Raw genomic sequence first — 19,308 nt, 5'->3', positions numbered from 1 at the left:
CTTGAGAGTTTGTGTTAAATTTGTCTTTCTATATCTCAGAGTCGTACAATGACATTGCCTGTTCCTCTGTACGGTCTTTAAAATCATCTACTTTAAATGTCGTGATTGTGTGACAAAGAGCTTTTTTGTATAAACCTTTTTGATTGTCAGAAAGCATTTTTCTTTAAGCCTCTTTCTTTTCCCTCTATTCATTCTATTTATGATTTTTGCCATGGAAGATGATTTTTTTTTCATTCGAGGTATCAACGAGAGCTCGAGAGGCGTAATGTTACGTAAAAATATTATTTCTTTAGTCCGCGTAAAAAAGGAGATCTTTAAAGTCATTTGCATCTTTCAAGGCTAACGTTTTCTGCGCTGCACAACCTTGATGCATTCGAGCAATATTGTATCGTCGTGATCGCGTATGTAGACGAGCGTTTAACGATTGGCGAAAATGGATCTTTAAAGTCATTCACGTCCCTCACGGTCAACGTTCTCTCCTCTGGACAGCGTGTCAGCGTTTCGGAGGGGTCAATCGATATAGATAATGATCAATTTCGCGCTGTTATAACTGCGAACCTGACATTAATACGTAAAAAAATCACGTAAAAATAAGTATGAATGTAGGAAAGTGGATCTTTTAATCTCGGTTTACCCCACGATTTAATCTGATTTAATTAACTATGAATTCATTTACTATACACACACACTTCAAGATTGCATGATAACTTTTGCATTACAAACGAACAGCTAGTAAGAATTGTTAATACGTGTCGTTATAAGCATACACAAAGATTCGAAATAAAAATGAGTAACTATCAAGAAACAAATATATAAAGTTAAAAGTATGCTTGTGATAAAGAAACAATATCAATTATCTCGAGATCACTTGACTTTGTTTTTATTTCTTTTATCTCTGAATATTTTTTATCTTAAAAATGTGAATCGATATATTCTTTGTATATTTATAATATAGTTAAATTCAATCGTACATGCAGTTTTGAAGTGATGTAATCTATTTTTTTACTATGCAAATTAACAAACTTTGGGATGTAATAATATTATTTGATGTGATTTTTAAAGAAATAATTAAAATTGTTTATAAATAAACATTAGATGTTGCCTTGAGGATTAAACTTATCCGGTCACGGTCAATGTTCTGTCTCTCTATTGCGTAGCGTATATCAATGCACACGAGAGGTCAATCGATAGCACCTCTATTTTTCGCTCGGAAAAACAACAGCGCATCTTTTATGCTTATGATTTGATGAATATTGTTTTCTTGGTATACGCGCGCGCGGGCAATCATTTATAAAAAGTCTTTGGTAGCGCGAGCAATGTTGTGGTCACGTTTCTAAAATTTCTCTATTTACGAATTATTGAACGCACATAAATATAATAATAAAAAATAAAATTTTGAAAATTATTTTCATATTTTGAATTTTAAGCCCGCTTTAATCGAGCTATTTCGTAATGGAATTTTATTTATAAATTTTTCCGTTGCGTATATACATGTATATAATTACATTTTTTACACAAATATACATACACATGTACATTAATTAAAATGATAAATAGGTTTTTATTTTGAATAATATCGCAAAAAATAAAATCTAAAATGGACTATAATAGAAGTCTCTTGGTCAATTTAAAGTTTATGTACAACATTGTACATAATTTGAATTTCATGTGTATAACAAAAAATAAAAATAAAATAATATAATAAGAATAAAAAATAAAAATAAAATATGATAAAATATAAACGAATATCTCTAAAGACAGCGAATAAAAATTGCGAAAATATTTTTATTTTACAAGACGAAACAAAAATCGCTTACATTATAGTAGGTACACAACGTATTAGTCATATGATGTAGAAATTGTCCACGAAGCATCGATTGCATCGCGATATGCATACGAACTCTACCGACGTTTCGCAATTTACGACCGTTCCCGGTTGAATCGAATTTGCAATCGATCGCTTTATCGTACGCTCCACTTACTCGAAAATGGAATTTATCCACGCATGCCTCGCGCGTTTGCATAAAGCCAGATCGCTTTCATTTGTGCCATTTTCGTCGTCGTTATCGTCGGCTTCGATCTTGGTACATTCGATTGTGTGTGTGTATTTTACCAATTCTCAATCTTTTTTTTTACGGAGACGATCGAATAAAAAAGATATTTAAATTTGATCGGAGATTCTCATCTCGTCAAAAGTAATATTGCAAAAACTAGATCGAAATCAATCCGTCAAATTTATGACAATTTATGCACATTTTATTCACGATCGTGTATCCATGTAAAAAATAACTGAGATGAGAGGGAAAGGAAGAAAGAACTTTATATTTGAAACTTTTGAGAATGTATTATTATGTGAGATTTCATCGCTTCTGCTTTGAGATCCACATTTAGCGCACCTGCATATTTGTCAGTCTATTATAATCACTACGATTCAACGCACAAAACAAACAAAGCTGACTCAACAATGTGTGGCACGCGAATATCCGAGAGAGTGTTTTCCGATAATAACCGCGAGAGAATTCGAGCGTGTCGGAATAGATGGTACCCTCCTCCCCTTTTCTCCTGCCTATTTAAATTTACATGTAACTAGTGCGTTGAATATATTCATCGCGCGCGTGTGTCGCCTTTGACGAGGGGCCTTTGCGAACCGGAGACTGTTGATATCGAGGAGAACACGTGGAGAAGGAAGTCGAGATGGAGAAGAGAAAAATAAAGAGAAAAAGGAGAAAAGAAATAAACTCTGGGGACGAGTCGCGACCCCGAGAGTACGATGGCCAAGATCCAAAGAGAAGGGCTGCTTACATTCTTAGCATCTTGCTTAGCCAGCGCGTTAAGTGCGCGACATGAAATTATCTTCCGCAGTAAATGGCAAGAATTTTATCCGCACGCATGGAAATATCTCTCACCATGTACTCAGGGGGAAAAAATACATTTCTGTCTTGCGAGGCCGCATCATATTAATTTACCTCCCTCAGACTTTGATACTTTCGAAAGATACGTTTTTAATTAATTTTATATACATTTTTTATTTACATACATTTTATATACATTTTTTATATACATTTTATTATATTCTTTAAATTTTTTTATTACGTTTCGCTTCGAGATGAGATTTTTAATAATGCAGTATTTTAATATTTCGATATCAGATTATTCGAGATAATTTAATTGAATGTATGATTGAAACATTAATTGAATATTATTTAATTAAATTATATTTTTTAATCGATACATTTTATTATTATACGAATATGTATGTACATTATATATTTGAATATTTTGTAACAAATACTCACTTTTCGCGAAATCTCTCCTAAAGGGTAAAAATAGACTCGAATCTCGCGTAAAACCTATCATCAAGTCTTTACGTCAGAGATTTTCTGGAGAATATCTTACATCTATATCTGACAATGATCGATGCCTCAATTTCGATCGGATAGTTCTACAATGTTCTCGCTCGGTGTAAGCTGATTTTTGTAGCTCGCAGCTACAATCGCTCGCGTTGCCAAAACGTTATCGTACACGCCTCCGTCCATGTCTGGAGATACACATGCAGTGCCAGTCAGTCGGTCGGTATACACCCCTTCAATACAGCCTAGATAGCGATTGTTTTTTACCAGCTCACGCACATTCAACATCCTCCGACGATTGCCAATCGCACGGTTTTATCGAAAGATTTATTAAAAGCCCTCTGCATATTATATCAGCTGCGTGTGTCGCGTTAAACGTACATTATTTACTTGATTAAGCGCATTAAATTTCGCTCGCGGCTGACAAATATTTTCAAATATTTAAAGCATGTTTAATATTTTAAAACATTTACTAATCTGAATAGTATATTATAATATTTAATTTAAAATATACTAATGTACACGTAAAAAATATGATAATTACGTAGATTCATATATTAATGTATTAATATAAAATATTAATATATTATATATGATTATAATTATATTATATATAATGTTATATATTAATGTGTGATATTAATATACATAATTACACAATTATTTTGAGATATATATACATATGTGAATAGTTAATATATAATTTAATGCGTTTTGCGATATATCAATCTTTATTACGTAATAATTTGTGAATATCAGGATTCTGACTCGTGTGTATGCATGCGATACATTATAGTGTCAAAGTTAATTGGGTTTCCATTAAGCAGCTGCAGTTTTTTTATTCGACACGAGTTTGCACCTGCTTCACGTACGGTGCATCGAAGCGATAAAAATCGAGACGCGCGCCGCTTCTGTGAATCGGCCACGGCTTTTGAATGAACGCGTTCGAGAGGCGTGCTTTCTTTTTGACAATCTACGACGATGCCAACGCGGACGCCATTTGGTCGCTAAATCCGTCCGTGTTTGGGAGATTATAATTAGAACGGGAAGCTCTTGGCAAGGTCGCGCTTACACGCTCGAGACAGGTTGCGGTTACTCTCATTGCATGCAGCTCTTGCATTCGTTACGAACCGCAATTTTCTACTGGCAATATATCCTATAACACTTATCCCCCTTCTGTCTCGATTTAGAATGTCTACTTCTTGTAAAAACGTGGAGATTTTTGAATTCTCTTGGTTCTCTGGAAAAATCAGAGAATTCTCGTGGAATTTTATTGAAATTCAAAAAATTTTTTAGAATTCTCTTTAATAATTTTGCTTTTTTATTGCAGGCAGACAATTCACGTCGTTTAAGCCGTTGTAAATTTTGAGCGTTTAAAATATATGATAATGTCTTAATAAAATATTATATAGAAAATCAAGGAATTTTTTTATAATATTTAAATAGATAAATTATTGTCTAGATACGCGATTCCTTTTTTTCTAATTAAAATAAAATTTTAAATTATTAAGTCTTGATGTTTACCTCATATTTACTTTAGACGCAATCTTAATTCACTTTTTTCTCTTTCTATTATTATTTTTCGCATTATATGATGTATTAAAAAAAAAGATAAAGTTAAGTAAATATCAAATAAAGAACGAGGAAATTTAATTCATTTTATGCTTTACTCCGGATTAAAGTCAATCACGCAGATAATCATCGCGTGTAAATAATTATCGTGCTTTTGTTTACAAAAAATACATTCTGTGCTAATTAAGAGATATTTTCATGGTAACAATGAATATATTTGTCGCGCGATAACCATATGGAAATGTTATGCAGTTCGCAGAATGGATAGAATACACGAAGGCTCGCTGCTGATTCACTGCTTCATTCGCGCCTTTATCCGGTGTTCCCCTTCGCCCCCCTCCGTTCGCGCTGCACTTTCATTCGAAGCCCTCTCGTCGTGACTTCGATATTGCGGGATCATCGGTCGGTCGGATGAGAGAGACCCTTTAAAGCCGTGGGAAACTGTCCGCGAGAAAATGTTGTTTTACTCCCGTCATTTTTCACGATTCGATCAAATAAACATTGATCTTTATCGCACGAAGAGGAAATGTTTGGCGAATTACAAACAGATATGATAATAGATATCGGTGATCACAGACTTGAATTGTCACAGGCTCGCTCGATATGCGATAAGAATTCTTTTTTATCGTTTACATATATTTAAATATGATTGAATATTAACTCTTACTAGATGTCGAAATTTTTCAAGTGTAATTTATTTAAAATATCATTTGTGGTTTATACAAGATATATGTTTGCATATGTTTTTTTTTAAACAACTCTTTGATTAATTTGGAGTAGATTTATTTTCGGAAAAAGTTGCTTTAGATTTTTATCAAAGATTCAACTTTAGATTAAGAATTCAATTAACGATATGCTAATATGCACTCTGGATGATGCAACTGAGCACTCGTGCAACAATAAATTTTGAAACTAATTCAATGATCACGATTTCAGTAATAGTAATACGATATATTGAATACCATCGCGTTCGAAATCGAGCGAGGACGCGATTATTAAACTCGTTACATGATATTCTTCTGACGTGGCTGCTACTTTCGTCAATCAATCGCGATTAATCGACGTCGCTGTCCACTTCATGAATATATTTTCTTCGTGGCCGGTTTCGCGACACATTTGCGCGAACGTCGTGTTCAACATATGCAGGTCAGAGTCAGCCGCGAAAATCGATAGCTTCGCCTATATTCCCATTTTTAGGTACATCGACAAAAATGACAGGGATACTTGTAAAATATCGAATTTTCGGGTTGTTCTTGTATCCGTTTTAGGTAATTTGTAATTCGGATATCGGAGGAATTTTATGCAGATATAGAATCGATAATAGAACCTTTTTCTCTCATCTATCACATAGTTTTATATAATTATATAATTTGTATATGTAATTATGCATAAGAAAACTTTATGTTACTAATTGTTAATCTAAATTATAATTATATCCAAGTGTGAATATATACATATCCTTTTCTTTTAATTTATATTCTTATATTTTTTCGACGGGTTAGTGTTATTAGATTATGCCTGTGCACAATAATTTAATATTTTAAGATATTTTGAATAAAAGTTATATTTACTTCTTTTTTTATTCTATTAGTATTCTATATGTACTACTTTCGTTTTCGAGATTCATATGATATATAATAAAAATATACATTTTTAATAAATTTACATATAATTAAAATTATAAATAGCGTGTGCATTATATTAAATCGTATAATTTTTGCTACGTGTAATACGTAAAGAAAATGATGATAAGAATTTTATGAATTCTGAATCACTCGATTTCTTTGAATCATCTGAGTCATTTGACACTGGAAGTTTTAACTGGAAATTCCGTGTGAAAATCTTTTACACGATTAATTTTTTGTTGATAGATATCGACAAATAAGTAAAATTATTTTATCAGGTTTTTTTCTATTTTATTTTCGGATTTTACAGAATGAAATCGGTTGGTTCACTTTAGAAATCACATCCGTCTTTTTAATCAAGTCTTTTATATGTGCAATGATATACTGTTTCGTATTGAATTTAGAATTTATAGAGATAAAAAGAGGTCGGCGATTTTTAATTACACTTAATAGATCGTTACGCTAGTAAGCAGTTGTTATTTTATCCGGGATTCGGATATTAATTCGCTTTTACCTCGCACTTTCACGTATAATTCGATGTCCGAATACATCCATAAAAGAGTGTACAAATTATATAAAAATTCATTTTTTTTTAAATTACAACTTAAAATTCAAGACGAAATGACATGCATTTGCAAAAAATTCTCACAACACAATACTATCATCGTCGACAATGATTGTGAATCATACATAGTATGTAAATTACAATGTAATCTTATAAGGTGGAGGTCAGTGCCTCTCATTGTGACTTGCATCTGATGCAAGATTTCGCTTCTCTCGGTGTCTCTTGACCGATCGATCGATTTCGAGAAAATATTTCCAACGTTGTTGAGTAAGCCAAAAACAATGACTCTCCTCTCTTTCTCGTTTCAGATTTAATTCACTGCACCAATGAACCGAATGTCTCCATACCACAACTCGCTAATCTCCTGATAGAACGCTCGCAGAACACAAACTGGACGGTGGTCTTCAAAGCTCTGATCACCGTACATCACATGATGTGTTACGGCAATGAGGTAATTATCTTCTTTTTTACTTTCGTTCAAGCCGCGAAACGCCTGTCTATCCTTCTAAAATGACTTTTCTATTTGCAGAGGTTCACACAGTATCTCGCCTCTAGCAATAGCACATTTCAACTCAGCAATTTTCTCGACAAGAGCGGCGTACAAGGTGATTATTTCATGATGGTATCAACAGGGTTTGCGTTTTTTCTCGAAATATCATAAGATGTTTCGGAATTGGAAAGTGATGACATGTAGCATTATTCCTTCCTACATTTGTAGGAATTAATATTTCGTCATTATTTATTTCTTAAATTTATTTTACGAAAAAATAATTATTTTATGTATAATAATCAGGATGTCTATTCTCTGGAAAAATTCTTGAAGAATTTTTTGTACTTGGAAAAGTCAGAGAATTTTCATGAAATTTTATTGAAATTCGATTTTTTTTTAAATTCTCTTTTTGCTCTTATACTGCAATCGGCAGTTCGTCGATAAGTTATCAATTGTATAAAATACATTAAAATACATTACAAATATATATTTCTTTCTCTGTTGATATATTTAATATCTTAATAAAATATTGATATATAGTAGATATTTTTTATTGTCATTTTTAGTGATAAAAATGGAAATGTTATACAAATGAAAAATGTTTATCTTATGAAAGCTATTCAATTTTTTAGTACACTTGTAAATTTAATACTTGAAATTTAATGACTTCGTATATTTCCTTCATGTGAATGGAAAGCATTAGAAATAAAATAAAAAGACATACAAGAAAACTTATTTTAGGAAATTGCAAAAATCAAAAAAACTTTAAAATTTTGAATAAAAATACTTAGTAAAATCTCTCAGAGAATTTTTGTATAAGAGTTGAATAGACATCCTAACAAAATATATTAATTTTTATAGATATTTAATAGATATTTTTGTTACGAATGATTGCAAATTTCAACGTGTCCACTTTCCGGCAATTCTGCGGCATCATGTACGAAGAAAAGACAATTGTTCTCGTGACAATTCATTTAAAATGTGTTTTCTTAACCTGAAAAGTGGAAGATTTAACATTTATTTCCGTATTAACAAAACCATCGCGAAGAATGCAGCACGAATCGCACGGCTTTTCGCACACATTCGCAATACATTCAGTTAAAGCTCGTGTATCGATATTCGAGCGGATTGACTTAATATGCACGCGTCGCATAGAAAATTGCAACATGTTGTAATTTGAATAGCTAATCCTCGGGCACCTCGACGCCGAGAATGTGTTTACGAGAGACGTGAATTCGATTCATTGATTGAAGACCATTACGTGACCATCGGTCATCAGGATGCTTAGATAACAGTTGATATGAATTTTTAAAACAACGCGAACTCTTTTTACGAATTTTTCCACACGCGAATTATTTCCGTCTCATTAACTTCTTTGCATCGTGCAACCATCATCCATATGGAAAATGCGAATCTTTCTCTTTTCCATGTGTCTGACATCTGTGTATACGATTTACTAACCTGGACTAACTTTCTATCTCTTCGGACACGAAGCAGGAATACGCGTGGGTGAGTTCTAATAACAAAACATTCGTTCCTTTTCTTGTTAATGTGCTAACGCTTTGTACTTTTGTGCATACATCTTTGATTTAAAATTTCTAAGACTAAAAAGAACATGTATACATGTGTATATCAATCGATATATGTTGTAAATTAATTACAGTTCAGTGCGAACGTTATAAATTTATCATTACGTTTGATAAAAAGTAGTAGCTTTCAATCGGCTCCAACACGCATGCTTATATAACTTTATGAAATTAATGCAATCGCATCTCTCGGGCGTGTATTGCCGACTTTCTAATTTCACTTTTACGCATTGTTGCGTTGCACTGCCTATTAGTGCTTTCATTATGTCTCCACGGTACATGAACAAAAGTGAATAATTGCCATTTTTTTTCTCATCGATCAGGATATGACATGTCGCCATTCATCAGGCGATACGCCAAGTATCTCAACGAGAAGGCCCTCTCCTACAGGACGGTAGCGTTCGACTTCTGCAAAGTGAAACGGGGGTATGTGTTAAGAAACATTGTCGTAATTTTACTTTACTATTTACATTTAGAGCGAGAGAATTACTCTTTATTGCGTAATCCACATTATAGGAAGGAGGACGGCACTCTACGCACAATGAACGCTGAGAAACTCCTGAAAACTTTGCCGGTGCTGCAGTCCCAACTCGACGCGTTGCTGGAATTCGATTGCACGGCTAACGACCTCACGAATGGCGTCATAAACATGGCCTTCATGCTCCTCTTTCGAGATCTTATCCGGTTATTCGCCTGTTATAATGACGGCATCATTAATCTGTTAGGTAACGCAGTATATTCGCTTTTCCTATTCCCGCGTAATAAATGCATATTCGAAGATGGATGAAATAATTAATTGCGTCTCTAATCGAACGATTGCGATTGTGATCTTTCAGAGAAATATTTCGACATGAACAAGAAACAATGTCGGGACGCTTTAGATCTCTATAAAAAGTTCCTCATACGTATGGATAGGGTCGGAGAATTTCTAAAAGTCGCTGAAGTAAGTTATACATACGATTTGAGCGTAAAAACGACTGACATATTAAATTGACATAATTGAACGTATTTTTTCTTACAGAACGTTGGCATTGATAAAGGAGACATACCAGATCTGACAAAGGTACGTGCTACGATATCATCCATTATCTCTCCTATTATATTATAATAATGATAAGAATAAGAATCTGTTTAATCATCTGTATATAATTATCGGTTATCATTTTGACGAATAATTAACAATGAGCGAAAAAAATATGTAGTCAACCGATAAAGTAATATTTTCATTTGTTTCTTCCTATTGTACATTACATGACAGGTAATAACATCACTGATTATCTTAACGAGGTAGAGTTAGTGTGATCTAGTATAGAGCAGCATAGAGATAATTGGCAATATTTATTTTAGTTGATTTTGTGACTTGATTTTATGTCAATTACTTTCATTATAGACGAAAAGAAAGAGAGAGAGAGATTTATAATGCTTTCTAAAATACCAAACTCACAAAATCTTCTAAAAATAAATGCATGCGTTTATAGCAGAGAAATGTTTTCCAAGTCAAATGCACAGCTGATTCATTTTATCTTGCACCTCATTCAACGATTTTAACGATGCTTTGTGAATGACTGACAAATTACTTTTTAGGCACCAAGTAGCTTATTGGACGCCTTAGAACAACATCTCGCTTCCTTGGAAGGAAAGAAGGGTTCCGCCGCGAACACGCCAACGCAATCGGCAAGGTATGCTAATTTCTTTTCTTGATTTTTATCCGATTCATTTAAATCTCATATAACGATCGATGTAGGAATAATTCTAAACATCCTTACGCTGAATGCTATCAAAATCGATATACTTCTCCTTCTCTACTTTCCCCAAAATCCATCGTCTCATTGTACATTTTGTTAAAATCAAAAAACACTTTCTTCTCTATACACATCTTTACGAGCTTTTTAATACGAGTACTTTAACAAAATATGTTTATCGCACATGCACATGCATAAAAATTATGACACAAAATTGCATTTGTTCTCTCCGAATACCATATATAATTTCCCAATTAACCAATTTTAAACCCATATATAAAACTGTTAAATATTCATCATGTTTCCTTTAAGTAAATATCGTAAGAAATCTTGAATCATATATTTTTGGGAAGTTATATCTTTTTCGATAGTTATCTTTTAATTTACAATATTTGTCGATAGTCGATAAATACTTTAGGTTAATTCCTCTAATAATATTTAATTGTATATAGAAACTTTAAAATTTATTTTTGTACCCTAATCCATTTACCGCATCCATACTATCTTTAAAAACATTTTTGGTATTTAATTTATATATATAAATATGTATATGTATACGTATGTATGTATGTATGTATGTATGTATGTGTGTGTGTATATATACGTATATATGTATATGTATATATGTATGTGTATATATATATATATATATATATATATATATATATATTTCTTATTGAAGATATTGTATAATTTTTAAATTATCCAATTCGTTTATGTATATTGCATGAATTATAATCTGTTTAGATAATTAATATAATTTCCTTATAATTTTATTGATTATAATGGATTAAGCATGCTATATAAATAAATTATTTCAATTACGATTAACAGTAACAGTAATTTATTAATTTTTTTATTAATTTAATTTTAAATTGCTTATATGTATAAATAATATAGAATCATATCTTAATTAATAGATTTATTTAATACAAAATTATATTTATTATTCATTGTAATAGATTAAACTTATATACCTGAGACATAATAGTTTGAATTAAGATATACACAGCATTAATTGTTGAAATAATTTGTTTTAAGATAATGAAGATACCGTGTAATGTTTTAATGCACATGTATTTATCTACAAAATAGCTTTTTTATTGTTGTAGTAAGTTCAATTCATTATTCATAATATTTTCATTATTCATAATATTACACAAAATAATTGTAAGCGATATATTACAGCGATATATACATTAATGTATCATGTAATATAATTTAGTTTGGTACGCAAGCTTGACGCTACTCTTCACTAGAAGACTTTTCACAGAAAGTAGAACACTAATAAATGCATGTGTATATTAGGACATGTAGTAAAAAATCGGAGAGCGAAATAACGAGTGAAAAAGAAGAGAAGGAGAGAAAGAGAAAGAGAAAAAGGTTGTATGAATGTGTACGAGTGGATAATGCACACTATGCATTTTTACGCGCATTGTTACATCTAAACGTACTACACCGTTTGTCTTTTTGTTTTTTTGTTTGTCTCTCTTCTCCTTTGTTTTCAATTATCAATTTTCCTTTACGCTCCTCTCTCTCGCCACATTTTACGAACTTGCTGAAACGGACCTTCCGTATTCTTCTTGTCCGTCCTCTTTTTTTCTTCCGTCCAATTGACACCGCACATCTCCGACATCCTATCATCGCCCAAAAGCAGCAATAGAACCAATGTAAAGTCGGGAGTGTCCGCCCTGTCTTCCACCAGTACCGCGTTCGGAACAGCAGCCAGCAATGCGCGGCTCGAGCAAACTGGGAACGGCCATATCGACGAGGCACTGCGACAGCAAGCTCTTGCAGAAGAGGAAGCCGCCATGAATCAATACAAGGTATTAAGCAAACAATTAGTACTCAAGTATTTAACTTCGAAATGAAAGAAGAAGATTTTAGATTTCTGAATAATTTTTAAATTTCAAAATTGAAATTGCAATGATAAATTTGTTATTAATGTCAAAATATTCTTTCAACTTACTTTCTTGATATTTTCAAGTATTTTATATATTTTTCTATCATTGCGTGACTCACGAATATATTCTTTATATATAAACGAGAGCCTCAATGTATGTATTGCAGGCAAAAGTACAATCGCCATCGAGCGCTAGCACAAATCCCTTCCTCAGTTCACCGACCAATAATGCCAATCAACCTATCGTGGATTTGTTTGGTGCAGCAATGTCCGAAAATCAGGTATATCTACGTTTTTTTTTATTCAACTAACGATGCAATTCCTATTCAATAATAACCGATTACTTGTTACAGCAACAACTTTCGCAAAAAGCGTCGGATGATCTGCTACAACTGGCGGGCAATCCGTTCGCGAACATGTTCGGAACACCGCAACCAGCCGCACCGACCGCACAATCTGCCACTCAAAACAACATGTGGATGACCAACGGTACTGGTGAGCACAGCATTTAAATCTCAGCATTATAGTCTCGATCATCGCTGCTTGTTTCTGTCACCGCGCTTGATTATGATACGTTCTTTTTTTATTTTTATTTTCTTCCATTTTCCATCCTTTTTTTTTCTTTTAGGTTTCGCGCCAGCTGCGCCACCAGCAAATAATAACTTTGTTACAGATAACAGTTTTTCCTCCGTATTCGGAAATCAGGATCAACAATCTAGTAAGTGCTTATTACACTTAGTGGTAGATATATAAGCAAATATTATACATGAGCGCATTTACATACGATTGAGATTCTGTGCACCTTTATTTTCCTTTTCTGTCATCTGTACATTTCTTCTCCTCTTTCTGTCGTAGAATTTTTGCGATCATTTTTATGATACTTTTGCATCATACATCTTATACTTTAGATACTTGGAACGCGCCTGAGCAATCACACGTGCCGTTTAACGCCTATGGCCAGAGATGTAACGAATAAAACAGCGATCATTCTGTTATAACAAATCGTTTTGCTTATTATAAATAATAATAATAATATAATAGTATTTTTTATAATAGTAGTTTCTTTTTTATATGAATGAAGTTTTTAATAAGCGCTGATTTTTCGATACATTCTCCAAATGCATTCAAAGTATAACATTAACACGCGACAGTACAAAAGATTGCAATGTCGCATTAACGTTATACTTGAGTACATATCTCTTCTCTTTTTGTCCTCTCTGTGACTAATGTATTAATCGAGTCGCCGTATAATATTAGCAAGGCATTTTAATTGTTATCGAATTGCTGTTCGAATGTGAGAAAACGGAAGAAAAAGCTAACTTATGCACCTTGATCACTTTTTGCGCAAGCTGGCGTCCCAGGAACGGCCGCGTCCGTACCTAATCCCTTCATGTCCGATTTCCCGTCCCTCGGTACCGCCGGCGGTCAACAAGCGGCGACGAACGCGGGCGCTTTTGGGTTCTTCGATCAAAACGCCGGCGGTGGTGTTGTTGGCGGCGGTGCAATGAACGAATCACAAGCAACAACGGCGCCAGGCGGAGACCTCTTCAGTGCCGGTCAGACGGATCTCTTCGCGGGGGGCGACGGGTCCGCCGCGATGCTAAAGACCGCCACGAATGGCGACGGGGACGCTGCGGCGGCCGAGGTAGTGGCGTCGACGGCATCCTCCGCTGTCGGCAAGATATCTTCCACTGCCACGCCGCCACCTAGACCACCGCCACCCGCGACCGCCGTTGCTGCCGCAAACGTTGGTGCTGTACCGCGTGCACTATCTCCGACCATCGGCGGAGTTGGCGGAGTGTCACATGGTAGACCAGCGGCGGCGACGGCGACGGCGGCGGCCCCAGGCCCCCCCGCTAACAAGAGCGCCTTCGACGATCTCAACGACAGCATCCGCATGGCATTGGGCGGGTCTCCGTCGCGTCCAGCGCCCATGGTCCAGCAGCAAGCTGCAATGGCTGCCCAGCAGCAGCCGCTGCAACAACAAATGCCGCCGGCGGGTGCCGGTATATTCAGCGGTATGAACGACGCCGCCGGGCAACAATCCATGATGACCGGCGCGCCGATGGTCGGCTACGGTATCCCCACCCAAGCCCAAGTCCCCGTGGGGTACGGCTCGCCGGCAAAGCAGCCGATGTCAGGTGACGGGAATGCTAAACTAACCCACGCTAATTGCATGAGTGTTACACATTCGCTGTTCTTTTTGTCCAAGTTTGTTTCTTCAATTTTTTTTTCTTTTATCTCTTTACTCAGCACGATATTGTATATTTTTTTCTTTTGTCTCTTTACTCAGCACGATATTGTATATATATTTTAAACTGTATAAAAGTCTATGAAATATATGGGAAAATACATGATATAAATGAATTTAAGATACGCCTTTCGGATGTCTGTTAGATTTTACATGTGGATTTAAGATACGCCTTTTGAATGTCTGTTAGATATTTTTTTGTACATGTTCAGGAAATCGCACGTTCAATTTATGTATATTTTATTCGATCGATAAATCGCATTGAATGTTTATATTTAGAGACCGTAAAATAATTGTGAGAACGTAAGATAATTGTGATGTAATTTTAGCCACACACATTTGCACGACTAAATAAATGTGTCTATGTTTTATTTAACATTTTAGATAATCGCAAAAATCACTGAAAAAAATAGATGATTATATCACTCTGGTTCATGATTGATATATTCATAGAACGCGCGATAACCTTTGTATGTGATTGTTATTTTATTTTATTAGTTTATAATTCAATTATGATAATTCGCATGCTCATGAATAATTGTGCAAACATAATTCTGCTTTGTGTTATTCCGTTTAGAAGCTTTGCATGCTGCTGTTTAGAATTTCGCGATAGTAGTTTTTTTAAATTAAATATTTTTTTATTATTATTTTTTATTAGAAAATATATTATATTTAGAAATTGTTTTATTTTGTAAATTTAAATTAATTTCACAATTCGCTTTAAATCCTCATTTGGTTTTTTGGAGAGCTTTGTTTGACATAGGTGTTGCTTAGGATTTTTGACAATTTTTTCATGCCGATGTGATGATGAATAAATTGATTTTGAATTAATGTTATTTCAGCCACGGGGCAACCGGTTAGTACAACTGCCACTGGCAAGGTTTTGACCGGAGATTTGGATAGTAGTCTCGCTAGCCTTGCGCAGAACTTGACCATCAATAAGAGCGCACAACAGCAAGTTAAGTAAGTAATCATATTTTCGTACATATATAAGAGCATTTCAATAAATAATGTAACAAAACCTGTCATGATATATATGACATATATTTATTTATAACTACAGCCTTTAATATATATCGATGCACGTATTCCACATGTTTTCCATATAAATACATGTATCCTCATGACAGGTTTTGTTATCTCTTATTTATTGAAATGCTTCTGTATATGCTAGCAATTTTATTTGCAATATACGCGATATAAAGTTCAGTTACATAAATCTTATCAAAATGATATAAAGGTATATGTATATATATAAGATAATAATAATAAAATCATAAATAATTTTTTCTTAATGATGATATAGATGTGTGTATAATATTTCTGATAGAATTAGAATGTTCTTCCTTCTTTTTGCAGAGGAATGCAATGGAACTCACCGAAGAACGCCGCGAAAACGGGCGGTTCAGCTGGTGGATGGTCACCTCAGCCAATGGCAGCTACCACCGGTGCTGGATATCGTCCCATGGTAAGTTTTAACATTTTCTTCGTCCGTTAAGTATTCCCAGCACGCTTTTTCTGATTGTTGATACACAAGAATATACGCACAAGGATATACGCACACATACACATCATCATTGTTACGCATTATTTTCGAAGAAAAAACACTGTAGTTTCTGACAAAACACAGTATGAAATGTAGATTTCCTATGCAGATTTATAGATCGTTTAAGCTGTTTCTCATGAAATTATTTTCAATATTATCGCCTTTACTTGTAGAAATTCTTTATCACGCGATCTAGTAAATTATTTTAGCTCGTTAGTGACGTGCTAAATGTTCACGTAGTACCTTTCAGTTTTTTTTTCTAATCTAAAAACGTAAATTTATCCACCGTCCATCGTGGGACTCTTTCGCGCTCTACATAACGAAGTAATTTTCTCGTCAGTTAGCACCCTTTAGGTGAGTGTAATGCATGCACACCGGCATATGGCATGTTACCGGCTATGTTACAGGGCCAAGGAATGACGCAACTTCTACCTACAACCACCACTACTATGGGGTTTCCCTCGCAGCCTACCATCATGGTAAGTCCCATGAGATTATAAGTGTTTTTGTTTCAACGAGCGAGTCTCGTTTAATACGATAAAGCGTCAAATTCATCATCAGATTTCACTCCACTAAATCACAAAACACTACAAGAATGATGTGTGATAACACGAATTGCCACTAACTCACTTATGTCAATAATTGTTATTTGTACAAATCACATTGTATAGTTTTCCTACTTTTCGTCGAGGCGACAAAGTTGTTGAAAGATAGTGTTCCAGCTCGACACTCGGACATCTCATTGCGTTTCCTCGCATTATGTGCTTATGCATAGATATATAACCGTTGATGCACGTTTTCGAGAATGTAGTAGATAGTTTATCGCAGCGATTTATATTTTTGCAAATTGATTTAAGATTTGTTTTTCTGCGTACGTTGGCTGTAATTTGCTTGACATGTTGATTCTTAATGTAGATAATGTAGACAAATTGATTATAAAGGTTTATTACCTATATGCAGGTAATATATATACATACGTGTTATCAGAATAGATTAGATTAAGTCGCACTATATTTTTCTAGAGATTTCTTGCAAATATAAAATGGAAAAAATCTCAAAGGAGAGGGCTTGTTTGAAAAGAATATATATATAGAGTACTTATATTTTATCTTATCCGATACTTTCTCTCGTTTAACAACATGTACAATTCTGTTCAATGTTAGTGCAATCGAACTCACTTCCAGAAGACTTTATAAAATAAAATAAAAAAGTCTAAGTGCATTTTTCTTTTTTCCAGTCAACGCCTAAATTATTATTGAACTTTAATTATTGTTAGTTATTGTTGAACTTTAATTTGATTATAACATTGATTGATCAAAGTTATTTTAATGTTAAGAAAAATATTAAATTCTGCAGGCACACATGCTTTCTTTTGTACATACATCTTATTTCTCTCACTCTCTGGTGTCTGTAGGGTATGCAAGGTATGCCGATGGGTATTCAGGGCATGCAGGGTATGCAGGGTATGAGGCCGATGATGTGTACTATCCCAGGTGCTTCCGCCTCCGGTGGCGGTATGATGGTTGCGGGAGGAGCTGCGCCGATGATGGCCATGCCCGGCGCAAATCCCATGATGACTGGTCCTAATCTGCAGCAACAGCAGCCGCAATCTCAGCCTCAAGCCGCTGTAGCACCGGCTCAGCCACAAGGCAATGCAGTCCAACTCGATCCTTTTGGTGCTCTGTGAAGGGATTAGGTACCTATCCTCATTTATCATTTGCGCCGTTATCATTCTCAAGGATCTCATGATATATAATGGAACGAACCATGATAGAGATTTGTGTCGGCTAAAGATCACGAAAATTTCGAAATTTACGCGGCGAGAATTTTACCTCACATTTTACAAGAGCAAATTTTATTAGATACGCTATCTTAGGCATTGAATTTTTATTTTTGTATGTATATATATGTATGAAGTATATATATATATATATATATATATATATATATATATATATATATATATATGTATGTATGAAGTATATTTTTTCCAATGACTTTTGAATGGGTATCGTTATGAAGCCAGGGTAATAATGTACAGTAATTTCTTTGTGACTTATATATGTATTTGTGATTAATAATGACTATCATGTAGCATTTTAGCCGGAATTTCTGAATTGTTAATTCTCATTTGATTTTTAAATGGTAACGTGAAACGAAATTTTATCTATAATTTTATTTATTGAGAAAATTGTAAATATAATTATTACTGATTAGAAGTATTTAATTACTATAATATAATTATAATAACTAGATAGTTCTTTCAATATCATAATTATATTATTAATTATCAAAAAATGTATGCATTTTTGTTTACGAAAACATATAACATTTTAATTTTGAAAACTTTTTTTTTAATATCAATTCTTTTATATCAATTTAATATGTTAATTTTATAAATTACAAGTTGCCTGAAGTGAATTTTATGGATGAAATCTGGCTGTTCTCTATTAACTAATAGTGCACTCACACGTACGTTCATCTTTTTTCCTCTGATGCAATTCTTATTATCAATTTGATTGCTACTAACAAAAGTATAGCATTCAAAGATTAACTATCTTGATAATCATGTAAATAACTGTCACTAATACAAACGGGAAAATAGATATATGGATATAGTTTCATGATATAAACGCAAAATTGCGTTTACTAAAGCAGACTACCAATGACTGTTCCAG

At 33.9% G+C, this 19,308-nt stretch overlaps 1 protein-coding gene across 15 annotated transcripts in view; it reads left to right on the top strand.

Moving 5' to 3' along the window:
* The window catches only part of Lap (phosphatidylinositol-binding clathrin assembly protein lap), a 35,047-nt gene that overhangs the window by 7,053 nt on the left and 8,686 nt on the right, over positions 1-19,308 (top strand). Inside the window, exons 2-18 of one of the 15 annotated variants that reach the window (XM_083084227.1) lie at positions 7,421-7,563; positions 7,642-7,717; positions 9,097-9,111; positions 9,512-9,614; positions 9,705-9,913; positions 10,025-10,131; positions 10,210-10,251; positions 10,773-10,867; positions 12,585-12,756; positions 13,001-13,114; positions 13,187-13,328; positions 13,462-13,551; positions 14,183-14,974; positions 15,927-16,047; positions 16,444-16,552; positions 17,038-17,109; positions 18,045-18,326. In XM_083084227.1, the coding sequence (XP_082940353.1) occupies positions 7,421-7,563; positions 7,642-7,717; positions 9,097-9,111; positions 9,512-9,614; positions 9,705-9,913; positions 10,025-10,131; positions 10,210-10,251; positions 10,773-10,867; positions 12,585-12,756; positions 13,001-13,114; positions 13,187-13,328; positions 13,462-13,551; positions 14,183-14,974; positions 15,927-16,047; positions 16,444-16,552; positions 17,038-17,109; positions 18,045-18,317 (2,675 nt within the window). In that variant the 3' untranslated portion in view covers positions 18,318-18,326. The remainder of the gene's footprint in view (positions 1-7,420; positions 7,564-7,641; positions 7,718-9,096; positions 9,112-9,511; positions 9,615-9,704; positions 9,914-10,024; positions 10,132-10,209; positions 10,252-10,772; positions 10,868-12,584; positions 12,757-13,000; positions 13,115-13,186; positions 13,329-13,461; positions 13,552-14,182; positions 14,975-15,926; positions 16,048-16,443; positions 16,553-17,037; positions 17,110-18,044; positions 18,327-19,308) is intronic. The other 14 variants (XM_083084234.1, XM_083084232.1, XM_083084229.1 and 11 more) reach the window with 14 other exon arrangements.

This window comes from Camponotus vicinus, unplaced genomic scaffold (assembly GCF_025532165.1).
Source record: "Camponotus vicinus isolate PSW18456_S1 unplaced genomic scaffold, iyCamVici1.0 SCAF_12, whole genome shotgun sequence".
Classification (NCBI taxonomy): domain Eukaryota; kingdom Metazoa; phylum Arthropoda; class Insecta; order Hymenoptera; family Formicidae; genus Camponotus; species Camponotus vicinus.
The sequence above is the reverse complement of the archived record's forward strand: the minus strand, read 5'-3'. Positions and strand labels throughout refer to the sequence as shown.